The sequence below is a fragment of the Belonocnema kinseyi genome, chromosome 3 (assembly GCF_010883055.1).
Source record: "Belonocnema kinseyi isolate 2016_QV_RU_SX_M_011 chromosome 3, B_treatae_v1, whole genome shotgun sequence".
NCBI lineage: Eukaryota > Metazoa > Arthropoda > Insecta > Hymenoptera > Cynipidae > Belonocnema > Belonocnema kinseyi.
Window position 1 is genome coordinate 85895084 of NC_046659.1, and position 15556 is coordinate 85910639.

Here is a 15556-nt window from a genome sequence, read left to right on the forward strand (position 1 = left end):
GGTTGTGAGACGTGGTTGTGGCTGAAATTTTACCGCGATTTCGCTGGAAGCGAGTGCAATTTTTCAGATTAGCACCCGCTCCCGGCGAAATCCTGCGGTTGTTATATATATATATATAATTTCACAAGTATTACTAAATATTTCAAATATTTCGCAAGTATTTCACAAAGATTTATAATATTTTACATACTTCAATAATTTCGTAAATATTACTAAATATTTTTTTAAATTTTCAACTATTTTGCGAAAGATTTCTCAAGATTCCAGAAAGATTTGACAAAGTTTTCAATGATTTCTTAAAGATTTCACAAGATTTAAAAATGTTTCGCAACAATTTAGGATAGATTTAAAACATTTCAAAAAGGCATATATGATTTCCTAATTATTTTACAAAGATTTCAGTAATGTCACAAATGATTCAAAAATATTTTCAAAATTTCACAATGATTTCAATGATTTCCCAAAGATTTCGAATATTTCATAAAAATTTGAAGAGTATCATAAATATTATCAAACATTTCAAAAATATTTCGCATATTTCACAAAGATTTCAATGATTTCAAACATTTCATAATGATTTAAATATTTCGTAAAGATTTCCGATATATTTAAAAAATTTGACAAAGTTTTCAATGATTTCCCTAAGATTTTAATCATTTCGCAAATATGATCAAATATTTCCAAAATATTTGAAATATTTCGCAAAGATTTCACGAAAGAATGAAATGATTTCCCAAAGATTTCACAACAATTTTAAAGATTTCGCAAAGATTTGGGATAGATTAAAAATATTTCACTTACATCAATGATTTTCTAAAGATTTCAACAATTAAAATTTTAAAAAAATATATTTTATGAAGATTTCAATGATTTCCCAAAGATTTAAAATGTTTGTCAAATATTTGGCAAATATTTTAGACAGATTTAAAAGATTTTACAAAGACTTCGATGATTTCTCAAAGACTTCAATAATTTCACAAATGTTATCAAATGTTTCAAAAATATTTTCAAAATTACAAGGATTTCTTTGCAAACATTTCTAAATATTTCCGAAATATTTGTTAATATTTGTGAAATTATTTATAACTTCGTGAAATCTTTAAAAAATCATTGAAGTCTGTAAAATCTTTGGGAATTCTTTCAAAATCTTAGCTAAATATCTGAAATATTTTTGAAATATTCGGTAATATTTGTGAAATTCTTGCAATCTTTGTGAAATCATTGAAATCTTTATTCTATCTTTGAAATCTATCTGAAATATTTATGAAATAATATAAGTCTTTATGAAATCTTTAAAATCTATATGAAATCCTTGCGAAATATTTGAAATCTGTGTAATATTTGTGAAATAATGGAAATCTTTGAAAGCTATCTCAAATCTTTACGAAATATTTGAAATCATTATGAAATCTTCGAAATCATAATGAAATCCTTGAAATCTTTTGGAAATCACTGAAATCTTTGAGAAATCTTCGTAAGATCTTTGCGAATTATCTAAAAATCTTTGCGAAATATTTGAAATCATTGTGAAATTTTTGTGACAATTTAGTAAAATCTTTGCGAAATATTTGAAATCTATCTGAAATATTTGTGAAATAATAGAAATCTTTTGGAAATCTTTGAAATCTATTTAAAATCTTGGCGAAATAGTTGAAATCATTATGAAATCTTTGAAATCTTTGGGAAATTATGAAATCCTTGCGAAATATTTGAAATCATTGTGAAATCTTTGTGACATCTTTCTAAAATCTTTGCGAATATTTGAAATCTATCTAAAATATTTGTGAAATAATAGAAAAATTTGGAATGTATCTAAAATATATCTGAAATATTTGCAAAATATTTGAAATAATTGTGAAAAGTTTTAAATCTTTGGGAAATAATGAAGAAATTCTTGAAATCGTTTGAAAATCTTTGAGAAATCGTCATAAAATCTTTGGGAATTATCTATAACTCTTTGCGAAATATTTGAAATCATTGTGAAATTTTTGTGACAACTTAGTAAAATCTTTGCGAAATATTTAAAATCTATCTCAAATATTTGTGAAATAATAGAAATCTTTTGGAAATCTTTGAAATCTACTTAAAATCTTTGCGAAATGTGTGAAATCATTATGAAACCTTTTTGAAAGCATTCGGAAATCGTTGTAAATCTTTGCTTAACTTTTGAAATATATCTGAAATCTTTGTCAAATAATAGAAGTCTTTGTGAATTCTTTGAAATCTATATGAAATCCTTGCGAAATATTGAAATCATTGTGAAATCTTTGTGACATCTTTGCTAAATCTTTGCGAAATATTTGAAATCATTATGAAATCTTCGAAATTATGATGAAATCCTTGAAATCTTTTGGAAATCATTGAAATCTTTCAGAGATCTTCATAAAATCTTTGCGAATTCTCTAAAAATCTTTGCGAAATATTTGAAATCATTGTGAAATCTTTGAGCAATTTTTTTAAAATCTTTGCAAATTCCTTAAAAATATTTGAAATCTTTGTGAAAGCATTCGGAAACCGTTGAAATCTTTGTTCAACTTTTGAAACCTATCTGAAATCTTTGTCAAATAATAGAAGTCTTCGTGAAATGAAAAATTACTAAAAATAGATGAAATTCTGCAGATGAATTGACATGGGATTGCTTAGTTGTAGATTTAAATTTAAATTATGTGTGAATTATGTTTGCTTTAAGTAAAAGTACCTTTTTACTGTCACATGTCGGTATTTTGCTAACTGAGAGATCGTGTTCCGGATACGCAATTCCACTTTGTCCCAGCGTTACGTCGTCGTCTGTCACAGAAGCTGGCCATCCTTTCCAAACCTGATTTCTGACATGTACATCTGTTAGCGAATAGATATCTCTCTTTATTTCTAAAATCGTGCGCGTTCCAGGAAACTTCAACTTGTACAGTTTGTTGTTCATCTCGTTCCTCACATTCAAAGTATACGTTCGAGAGAGTTGATCCGTGAGATTTATTCTGAATAAAATAATATTATTAACATTCAATTAGAATTACATTTTATACGAATTGACAAATATAAAATACAGGCCTCCGACTCACTTCGGAGATAAACAATAGTGTAAATAGTTACACGAATTTGAAAAAATAGTGTCCAAACAGTTTCATACAATTTTTCCAGCATTAAACGTACGTGCTGTCCGAATGAAAGTGTGCAATGGAAAATTTACTCTATTTTTTAAGCAACATTTTCAGTTTCCTAACCTTATATTTCAAAAGTATTAAAAACGGACATCAATGGTTATTTAAAATTTTATTCTTTAGTATATAAATTATCGAAGCTCCTATTTACTTATCATTAAATGTGAGCTGAATTGATTCTTCTGATTGAAGAGTCTACTATTACAATTTTGGCTAAGAATTATTATATTGATTAAACATTCTATAACTTGATTCAAAATTGAATTATTTTCTGAAAATTAAACAATTTTGCTGAAAATGAAACAATTTCATTGACTTTTTTTCGTTCTCAAATAATTTCTTTTTATCTAAAAATTCAACTATTTTGTAGAAAATTCATCTATCTGGTTAAAAAATTCATCTTTTTCAATATAAATTTCACATTTTTTCGTTAAAAATGCAACTGTCTGGATGAAAATGAACTATTTTGTTGAAAATTTAACTGTTTCGCAGACAAATCGAGTTTTTGACTCTCAAATTCAATAATTTGGTAGAAAAGTTAACTATTTAGATGAAAATTCCTTTTTTTTTGTTCGAACCTCATTTTTTTAAATTGAAAAGTTTTCTATATTCTTAAATGAAAAATGATCTTTTTTTAAATAGAAATTTAAACTGTTTGTTTGAAAAGTTATGTATTTTGTTAAAAATTAATTTTACTCAATAAAAATTTAACTACTCCATTTTTGATTAAAAACTGATCATTTTTAGTTTAAAAATATAACTATCTAGTTAAAAAAATGTTTAGGAACGAAAAAATATAAAATACAAATTAATAAAATAAAATATTGATTAACACCACATCCATTGTTTAAAGATAATTATTTGAAAATGTACAGTCTTTTCTCGTACAAAATTAATCTTCTTGATTTAATATTGAACTATTTGGTTAAAATGAATATATTTTCTTGAGAATTAATATTTTTGATAGAAAAATAACCTTCTTAATCGAGAATTAGTCCTCTTAGTTAAAAATTAAACTATTTGATTGAAAATTCAACTGAAAAATCTTTTTTGGTTGAAAATTTGTTTTTAATTTGAAAATTCATCCCTTTTGACAGAAATTTAATGTTTTTCAATTCAATTCAAATGTTTTTTATTTAAAATGAAAATCTTTTTTCGGTTAGTAGAAAAGTAAAGAACTGGTGGCATTAGTAGCCAATTGTGAGAAAACAGTGTCTGGAGTCTAATTTAATTCCAAATAATAGCAAAATAATGTCATCGCTCAAAAAAAAGTGGCAACTATCGTCAAAAGTAGAGTTTTTAAATGCCCAAGCATTTATGTTGAACAAATGCTTTCGAGAATATGCTCAGCATTTAAGCTCGAATCGAGAATTCATAGAACAGTTAAGAGAATCTGAAGCATTTATTGTTTAAACAAATATATATCATAATTAATATGTATATTTTTACAAAAATATTCTGGAGTGAAATAAACATATACTGCTTTAAATTAGAGAGTTGCTACAAATCTGGTAATTTAAGAAAGTTAAGGAATTTTCAAGTTAGGGAATTTTCGATAAACCAAAGTTTTGGTTTAGGGTTCAAACTTTTACCTTACCAAACTTATACCTTTTACTTGAAATATCAATTACGTTTTTCGTAAAAAATTTATATTCTTCGGCAGAAGATTTAACTACGTGCTTGAAAGTTGAACTACCTTGTTTAAAATTGATTTATTTGGTTGAAGATTGATCACTCTAGTTAAAAAACTCTTTTTTTTCAAAATTTAATTTTTTGGTTGAAAATTATGTTTTTTACATTTTTAAATTTATATTTTTGGTTCAAAATTTATTTTCTTTAGTTGGAAATTTAAATATTTGATTGAAAATGTTGGTACTTTCTTCAAAATCCATCTATTTTAGTAGAAAACTCATCTTATTGGTTGAAAATTCATCTGTTTGGCTGAAATTTTTTTTTTTTGCAGAATATATTTTTTAAATTGCAAATGTAACTGTTTCATTTTTTGTCCAAGATTTATATTTTTTTCTAGAAATTTAATTTTCTGGGTACAAAATTATACTATTTAGTTGAAAATTACCTTTGATTGAAAATTAATCTGTTTTATGTTAAAATTCAAGTATTTGTTGAAAATTCGTCTTTTTTGTGTGAAGGGTATTCTCATTTGTTGAAACTTTATCTTTTTGGTTAAAAATTAATTTATTTGGTAAAAAGTTTAAATATTTTGTTGAAAATTCGTTTCTTTTTCGGTAGAAAAATTATTGTACTGACTGAAAATTTAACTATTTTATCCTTGGTAGAAAATTCATCTTTTTAGTTGTAAATTCACTCAAACTATTTTATTTTTTGTAGAAAATTTAACTTCTTGAATGGAAGTGTAATCTCTTTTGTTCGAAAATTATCTGTTTTGTAGAAAATTTAATTATTCTACTTTTTGTTAAAAATTCACTTTTTTGGCTGAGAAAAACTATTTAGTTGAAAATTCTTCTTTTTCGTTGATAGAAAATTCATATTTTAGGTTCAAAATTCCACTATGGGGTCCAAAATTCATAATTTTTGTTGAAAAATCGTTTTTTAGTTGAAAATTTTTTTTTTTAATAGAAAATTAATAAATTTAGCTGAAAACTCGTTTCTGTTTTGTTTAAAATTTTACTTTTAACTGCAAATTGAACTACTCTAGTTTTGGTTTGTAAATTTATCTTTTTTAGTTGAATATTTATATATTTTATTGAAACTGTATCTTTTTTGGTAGAAAATTCATCGTTGAGTTTAAAATTGAATTATTTTCTTGACAAATTATTTTTTGCGTAGAAAACTGACTGGTTCGACTAAAAATATAATTCTTCTATTTTTGGTTAAAAAATAATTTTTCCATACAAATTTTTTTTATTGTTTTTTTTCTTGAACATTATTTTCTGACATTTAGCTATTCTAATTTTTGTTGAAAATTGATTTTTTTACATGAAAATTTATGTATTTTGTTATAAATGAGTATTTTTTGGCAAAAAAAAATCTTTTGGGTTGAAAATTACAACTATTTAGTTGAAAATTCACATTTTTAGTTGAAGATTCATCATTTTAGTTAAAAATTCATTTCTTTGATTGAAAATTTATCTGTTTGACTTAAAAATACAACTAAAAAGTGTTTAAAATATATTAAAAAAAAAAAACATTTTTGTTTCATGAACATTATTAATCTTCTAGGTGTATGGCTGGTTTTATCCCAAGAAAAATTTAGAAATTGGGATATTGTAGCAACCCTGAATGAGGCACTGTTTAATGAGAATAATATGTTTTATATCACTTTGACTTCTTTTATCATTAAAATTTACAGCCCTTTCCAATTTGAAGCGACACATTTTCACACAGAATTTAAGTAATGTAATTATTATTAATAAAGATAGAAAATACGATTTTTTAAATTCTAATTAAAAATTCTCATTAAATTCTCAAAGCACATAAAGATCGAGCATATTCTCGATGCCTGAAAATGACAATTTTTCTTACGCTTCAGAATGAGAATCGCCTAAATCAATCAGCTGTGTCAATTGTAAATTATTTTCTCGTGGTAAATCAAGAGTTTGGAGAATTGTTGTGTCTCTAGGCGGTTCTTTGTGCCAACCATGCAGTACTTGTTGGCAGGGACCAACGTTTGTTTTCTCCCATATGGAAAGCTTTAGATCACCTGTGAAAAAATCTAAATAAAATACCTGTTCCTAATTTTAAATTAAATCAACTGTAAAAAAATACATGCTTGAAGTTCTAAAGAATATTTTTTTTATTTAATTCGACTATTTGGTTGAAAATTTATCTTTGTCGGTGGAAAATTCAACTATTTGGCTCAATCTTCAATTACTTTGTTAGGAATTCATCTCTTTTACTCGAAAGTTCTCAAATCTTTGATTGTAAATACAACTGTTTTCCAAACCATTTGATTTTTTAACTTGAAAAATCAACTCTTCTGTTAAAAATGCATGATTGAGTTGAAAATTCATCAACAAAACTTCTCTCTTTTGGAAATAATCCAAGTTGAGAAGTTTAACAGTTCAGAAAGAAGTATTTTAAACCCAGATTTATAATCCTTCAAGCTGAATGGCTATTGTAAAAAATTGTTGTACCTCTAAACTTTATTTTGATTGTGCAAAGAATATTCAAAAACCAATCAGTGATGTACTCTATATTCTTAAGCAAATAAACTCTCTTTTCGAATTTCCATGCGACATTCTTATTAATTTTATGCGACTATTTTGAAGACTTAGTCGATCCGAGCCTTGAGAACTTCAGGTACATAAAAAAAATAATACTTTACGTAAAAGTTCGCAGAGATAAGACAGGTCTTACCCAAAGTACAAGATTCAAGACTCAGGATTTTGTGAACAGTTTTATCGTGAGTGATATGGAATGTGAGCACTCTAGGAGGCGGGACGGGTTTTGGTCTGCTCGTTCCAGGGAGACTTTCGTCTATTTCCATACTTGTAGAGGTATTAATGGTTCTGGAGACGCATGTAATTTCTGGCGAATCTGAATTTCTAGGCCCCTGAACTTCCTCTATCATCACGACATCATTACCTGCTTCTGATGGTAAGTGTTGAGTATTTATTGGCATAACTCTATTTATCGCGGCCTGTGGAAACATTCCCAATTAATAATTAAAATTAAAAATTCTTTGTAGTCATTTATGCAAAATACGTTCAAGGATCAACATTCCTTTGCAAAACTACGTCACACTGTGGATGAGGGGGGCAGAATGTTAAATTACACATGGAAAATGGAAAGGTGAATACACTTTTTTTTAATTACTCGAAAAAATGAAATTTTGTGATTTTATTTTGCAAGTAACATTTTTTCCAGGTTTTCCATGTAGAGAAATCAAGTTTTTCCAGGTCTTCTTTTTTCACTTTAAATAATGAAATACACGTTTTTTATACATGTAAAAAGTGAGCCATTTTATTTTATATTGGCCAGTCAACATTTAAAGAAAGCTTAAAATTTCTATGAAATCTTTTGGAATTATTTGAAGCTTTTGTAAAATCTTTGAAATTCTTGAAATCTATTTGAAATCTGTAAAATATTCGTGAAATTTTGTGTATTCCCTTTAAATCATTAAAATCTTTTGCATTCTTCTAAATTAGGTTAAAACCTTTTGAAATCATTTAAAATCATTGAAATAACTTTAAATCTTTGAAATTCTTGAAATCGTTTGAAATCCTAATAAATTCTTTCAAACATTTTTTTAATCTTTCGGATATTTTTGTAATCGTTTGAAATCACTCGAATATTTGAAATCTTCTCAAAAAATTTTTAATCGTTTAAAATCTTCGAAATTATTTGAAATCCTTGAAGTCTGGTGTACTGTACCCTTTTTGGAATCTTTAAAATTCTTGTATCCTTCGAAATTCTTATGAAGTCTTTGAAATATTTGTGAAATCTTATGAAATCCTTTAGAAAATTTAAAATCGTTATTAACCTTTGTAATGTTTAAAAATCTTTGAAATCTGGTGTATATGTCCTTTGTTGAAATCTTTGATATTCTTGAAATCTTTTGAAATCCTTAGAAATTCTTTCAAACCTTTGTGAAATCTTTTGAGGTATTTTGTATTCGTTTAAAATCATTGAAATATTTATAAATAATATTAATAATATAATATTTATATTTAAATTTTCAAGCAAATTTTGAAATCATGTAAAATCTTTAAAATCCTCGTATTCTTTTGAAATCGATTTTTTTATGAAATATTTCAAACTTTTGTGAAATCTTTTGATATCACTTGAAAAATTTGAAATTGTTTACAATCCTCAAAATGTTTTGAGATCTTAGAAATATGGTTTACTCTACACTTTTTATAATCTTCAAAATCATTGAAATCTTTCAAGTTTTAAAATATTTTTCAAATATTCGAAATCGTTGGGAAATATTTGTAAAAGCTTTTAAATCTAGTTTACACGTATTTTTTTAATCTTTGAAATTCATGAAATCTTTTCAATCTTTGTGAAATCTTTTGAAATATTTGTGAAATCATTCTTAAATCTTTGTTTGACAAATCTTTTGTATTCGTTGAAATCATTGAATTATTTGAAATCTTTTTAAATCTTCTAAAATATTTTGAAACCTTTTGAAATTGTTTAGAATCTTTAAAGTTTTAAAAGTTTAGTGAAACTGTTGTGAAATCTTTATTGAGATCTGGTGTGCACGCCTTTTTTAAATCCTTTACGCCCGTAAAATCTTTGTGAAATTTTACAAAAATTTAAAATATATTGAAATGTTTGAAATAAAAAACTGTGTGGCCATTCCCTCGAATAATTTGTTGTAAAATCGAAGTTTTCAACTAACAATTTTTATGATTTGTAAGTTCAATACCAAAATCAAATGTATACTTCAATATTCTATATTAGCAGGAAAAGAAATTAATAATTCAGAGAATTATTCACAATATTAAAGTCTGTTCTTTGCATACTATGAAATAATTGTTACAGTCTAAAAAACGTGGCGTGAAATCTCTTTATTTCTTCTGTGATAAACTAAAGATCAATTATAGCTTGATAAATGAAAAACTTTTCAGTAGAAGGATTTTTTCTAAACGAGATGTTTCTTTCGAAATAGACTAAAAGATTTGAATTGCAATTCGTATTTTAATGAGAATACGGTTTTAACAGAAAAAATTTAAATTCAAGGTTCTTCTGAAAAATTCCAGGTTTTCAAAGTCATTGGACACCCAGTGTATATCTCCCCCCCCCCCTTTTTAAAAAGAATTGCTCGTATTTTCCCTCTTTTCAAGAAACTTCATCTTTTCTCATTTTTTCACTTAAAAATGTACTGAATTAATAGAACCCAAAAAGAAAATACAACTATCTTTCGTTGAAAGTTAATTCTTTTTAATAGAAAAGTCTACTATTTTATTTTTGGTTCACAATTCATCTCTTTTAGTTAAAAATTCATTTAATTCGTTGAAAATTAAACTATTTTGTTAAAAAAATTCTTTTATGGTGAAATTAATTTTATCAACGGAAAATTTAACTAATCTATTTTTGGCTGAAAAAAGATTGTTTTTAGTTGGAAATTCCACTAATAAATTTTCCATTAGCAATATTGCTCTTTTTGACATTTGTACTACATTTTTGAAAATTTATTTTATTACTTCAAGATCATTCTCTTTATTTTAAAATATAACTATTTTCTGAAAATTTGTTTTTTATGTTGAAAATCAAGATTTTTAGCTGCAAATTTAACCATTCCATTTTTTGTTAAAATACATAGTTTCTAGTTTAAAATTGGATTATTTGGTTCAAAATGATATTTTTTGTTCAGGATTTAACTGTTTTGCAGAAAATTCTTTTTGTCTTCTAAATCGAAAAGGTTTTGTTGAAAAATCGTCGTTTTGGGTTAAAAATTTTATTATTTTATAGCAAATTCAACTATATGGTTAGAAATCAATATTTCGGTGCATAAAATTTAATTGTTGAAAATTCAAGAATTTGGTTGATACGTTTTTTTCTTTTGAATAGAAAAGCTTTCTTGTTTGAAAAATTCATCTCTTTCGGTAGAAATTTTATCATTTTTGTTCAAAAGTTCAACAGTTTTTTATTTATGATGAAAATATTTTTCAGCTGAAATATCAACTATTACAGTTTTTCTTAAGAAATCAACTTTTTACTCTGAATTCGAGGATTTCTCATTTAAAATTGAAATTTTTTTTTATGAAATATGAACTATTTTTTCTATTTAATCTTTCTTTATTAAAAGAATAACTAAATAGTTCAAAGATCAATTTTTTCGATAAAAATTAATTTTTTTAGTTAGAGATTCACAAATTTTGTTGAAAATTCAACTATTTTATTAAAAATTCAAATCTTTGGTTAAAGAGTCATCTTTTTGGATGAAAATTCAACTGTATTGCCAAAGATTCGCCTTTTCTAGACAAAAAATTCATCCTTTTGGCTTGAAAATTCAACTGTTTGCTTGAAAAATCAACTGTTTCTGCTTAAAGTTCAATCTTTAGTTTAAGAATTCTATCACTTGAAATTGCAACGATGTTGTTAAAAGGTCAGGTTTTTTTCGAGAATTCAATTGTTTGGTTGAAAACTTGTCTTTTTGTATCGAAAATTCGTCCCTCTGGTTTAAAAATTCATCGTTTTTTTGTTAAAAATTCATCTCTTTTGGTAGAAATTCGATAATTTTTTTCAAAAGTTCAACAGTTTTTTTTATTTAAAATCAAAATCTTTTTCAGATGAAATATCAACTTTTATAGTTTTCCTTAAGAAATCAACTTTTTACTCTGAATTCGAGGATTTCTTATTTAAAATTAAAATCTTTTTTTTTCTTTTTGATGAAACATTAAATATTTTTTCTATTTAATCTTTCTTTATTAAAAGAATAACTAAATAGTTCAAAGTTGGAGATTCATAAATTTTGTTTAAAATTCAACTATTTGATTAAAAATTTGCATGTAAAAGATATTTATTGATTTAAAATTTGTTACAGAGATCGATACATTCCATTCGTCTTATCAATTAATGTGTTATTTTAGGTTCCTATTTCCAACATGGAAATTTACCCCTTATTAATTATGTTCTTTGTCTTTTGTTCTAATTTTTATTTTCTATTTGATCTGAATAATCTTTAGATTTTATTGTTTTATTTTAAAGTAAAAATTGTATATTAATATCTTATCATAAATTATTAAAAATTCAAATATTTCGTTGAAGATTCATCTTTTTGGATGAAAATTTAACTGTTTTGCCGAAGATTTGTCTTTTCTAGACAAAACATTCATCCTTTTGGCTTAGAAATTCAACTATTTTGTTGAACATTCGTCTTTTTGGATCAAAAATTCATCCTTTCCAATTGAAAATTTAACTACTTTTTTATTTCTTCCAAAGTTCTAAAAGTCCTGTCTCTTTCTTGGTTCAGAATGTAACTACTTGGTTAAAAATTGAATTGAAATAATTGATTAAAAATTAATTTCTTTGGTTGAAAGTTCATGATTTTAGTTCAAAATTAATGTTGAAAATGAACTTTTTTGTTGTTGTTCAAAATTCATCTCTTTAGTTTACAATGTAACTATTTTGTCAAAGTGCGTCTTTTTTGTTTGAAAATTAATCTTCGTAAGTTAGAAATCGAATTATTTGGTCTAAAATTCAACAATTTTGAAATCCGATCTTTTTTTCAAAAATTTAAAATTCAACTGACCGCTAAAAAACCCGTTCTCTTGTTTGAAAGTTAAACTACTTGATTATAAATGCAACTGTTTAGTCGAAAATATATTCCCCTTTTATTATCCTATTTTCGTAAAAAAATCACTTTATTTCCCGTGTATAACATCATTTTGCTCGTTTATCAAATCAAATCCAAGAAAAAATTGACCTAAAAGGGGTTATAAAAAATGTTTTTAATTGTGACGTCACCATAGAAGAGTCTCTGTGATGATCTGTGACGAAGATGAACAGGGGTGAAAAGAGTTTTCAAAATATTGTGACGTTTTTGAACGGACCCTAAATTCTTACCAATAAATCCCAGTTACTTCTTTCGAGGTATAAAATAGCTTCGGCGACATCTTCTATGTCTGTGCATGCCTAAAATAAAATTTATTTCTCATTATGTATTAAAATTATTTTTGGTCAAATCTCTATATAAAATGCGTGTAATTAAAAATAAAAACTTTTTCTAGGCAAAGGAAGAGAAATTAATTTTTCGTAATTGATAATGTCATAGTTACTGCAGTCTGAAATTAAATGTGTCAGGTGTTTTTCATTTATTGTTCTTCCAATTTTATGAATAATAAATGTTCCAAACAAAAGTCAATGAATCCTTAAGTATTTATCTAAATAATCGAGAAAGATAGGAATGGTGTTTATGTGACAACCTGTCAAAAAAGGCACATGGCTACCTTTTTTTCGAGGGTTAAAAATTTCCAGTATACAAAAATATTGAGAATTGGCTTGTAAACGTCGATTATTGTCAATGTCATTGTGTTGAATTCTTCATAACCTATTTTCCTAAAGGACTCTTATCAGACGTATGCCTTTGTGTTTACAATCAATAACCTACCTGAAAATCCGCTAGAATCACTTCTCTATTAACTTCCATAATTTTATAACGCTATTGAAGAAAACGCAAAACAGCACGTAAATATTTGTGAAAATTGTCCGTATTAATCTGAAGTTATTCTCAAATAAAACGCATAAGTCACAAACACAAAGGCGAGTAATATACATGAATATTCGAGCGTACACAAGCTTGATATGTGGAAAAGAAAGGTTGCTTTTTTATTCACAAACTGACGTATTCACGATCTGCTTTCGGATTGGATTAAATGTAACGCGTCATCCCGCAGCTTCAAGTTGCGGGAGATTCAAACATTTCTTTTGCATTATCGTTTCCTTTTCCTATCCTTTTCTATCCAGCTATTCCTATCCTATCTGACAAGATTGGTGGAAGGAAATTTTCGAAAATCTCGCACTCATTGTTGCTGAAAACCTGACACGGAATATACCGATTTTTTTACGAATTTGTCTACCAGTCATGGGTTTGTCTGTTCGTGGATAGTTTTTCTTGTTAGCACTATAAATTTTGTAAGAGTTGACAGATTGGATTGTCCTTTGGTACACTCTTGCAGTATCTTAAAATGATGGTCAAGTTCGTTAGCCAGCCATTTTGGATAAAAATTCAAAAAGTGAGTAAATTTTGAATATTTTTGATACCACCTTTTTCATGATTTAAAAATTTTCTTTATGGTCATTCAAATTATTCAAAAAGACGAACAATTTATCCTTATGCCTTTTCTTGATAAAACCAATACTTACCAAAGTTATAGCATTTACAAAATTCAAAAAAAAAACGAAAATTAACATTTTAAAGCAAATAACGCACGATATGAAAAAAGTATAGAGAAGAAAAATGAACAGAAAAAAATTTGAATTTTAAAAAGATCTAAAAATTTGTTATTATTCACTTTTTTATACGATGCGTGGTTTTTGTTTTAATCGTGAAAAACACCCTTAACAGTACAGAAAAAAGCTGACTGCTGCTTGGGCACATTCTCGTCACAACTTTTGTCTCTTAAGTTCTTTTTCGTTTCCTACGTGGGTTTTCAAAAAATTTACTTATGTTTTTTAATGCTATTTTTCGAGATTAAAACAAAAAATAGAACTATCAAAATATTGTTCTTGGGTCGAAGACACGATGACTTTCGAAATAATTGACAGATTGAATTTTTCTTTGGTACACTCTTTTAGTATCTTAAAATGAAGGTTAAATTCATTAGCCAATGCATGTCATGAATTTAAATATTATACATTTATGGAAATGATGTACTATTTGAGGGAAAAATTCAAGTGCGAAGCACGAGATACGTGATGAGAATGTGTTCGTTAAAGCCGAAGAAGCTTTAACAAAACAGAATTCACTGTGATCAAATTACTGTTGTAGATGCTTTGACCTTTAGTTTAAAAAAATCTGTGCACATGTGTGGGGAATATACAAAGACCGAGCGCGAAAGCGCGGAAACCAACATTCGCAGTTTTTTCTGGCATAGTTCTTAATTTCACAAACATAACATTATTATGTACTGAAGTAACGTATCAAAGTAAATATTTTCAAAAGTTTTCTATTTCTTATAGCGGAAAATTAAAACAAACATATTTTCAATTAATAAAATCTAAGCGTTTTAGAGAAAAATTGTATATTTTTTTTGATTGAATTCGACTGTTTTTTTATTAAAATTTTATCGCTTAAAGTTTCGTCTCTTTGGTTGAAAATTGAACTATTTTGTTGATATTTCGTCTTTTATTTATTTTTGGTTAAATACTGAGTTTTTTAAACGTAATTATATGATTTGTTCAAAATTCGTCGTTTTCGGTTCAATTCAACGGCTTTTATTTTAAAATATTTTTTATTTGAAATATCAACTATTACATATTACGTTATTTTTTGAAGATTCATCTCTTTACTTTAAAATAAACTATTTAGGTGAAAACAATTTACTTAATTAAAAACTGATAAATTTAAAACTTGACTTGTCCATTTTTTGTTAAAAATTGGCCTCTTTTAGTTTCAAAATCATCTATTTAAATGAAAATTAATGCATTTTATTGAAAATTCGTCTACCTTATTTGAAAATTAATCTTAACGCTCAACAATTAATTTTTCAGTTTTCAGTAGAAAAGTTCACTAATTTAAAAAAAATGAAATTATGTGTTTTGAAAATTGACCTTCTTTCAGAAAATTATTCTTCTTGTTTGCAAATTCATTAACTGTGGGGAAAACATCAAAAAATACTATTAATATATACATAAAATTTCAGTTGAAAATTAATTTTTAAGATAAAAATTCGATTTTTTATTGAAAATTAATCTTCTTGTTTAAAAATTCATTTTTTTGTTGTTGTTGAATATTCATCATTTTT

General features: G+C 25.8%; 1 protein-coding gene across 2 annotated transcripts in view; it reads right to left on the minus strand.

The window, feature by feature from the left end:
- The window catches only part of LOC117170383 (FAS-associated factor 1), a 25655-nt gene extending 12290 nt beyond the window's left edge, over window positions 1–13365 (minus strand). The window contains exons 1-5 of one of the 2 annotated variants that reach the window (XM_033357145.1): window positions 13201–13365; window positions 12657–12725; window positions 7497–7779; window positions 6663–6840; window positions 2699–2975 (exon numbers count right to left, since the gene is read on the minus strand). In XM_033357145.1, coding sequence (XP_033213036.1) covers window positions 2699–2975; window positions 6663–6840; window positions 7497–7779; window positions 12657–12725; window positions 13201–13239 — 846 coding nt within the window. In that variant the 5' untranslated portion in view covers window positions 13240–13365. The remainder of the gene's footprint in view (window positions 1–2698; window positions 2976–6662; window positions 6841–7496; window positions 7780–12656; window positions 12726–13200) is intronic. The other variant, XM_033357146.1, reaches the window with a different exon arrangement.
- Between the last annotated feature and the right edge of the window lie 2191 nt (window positions 13366–15556).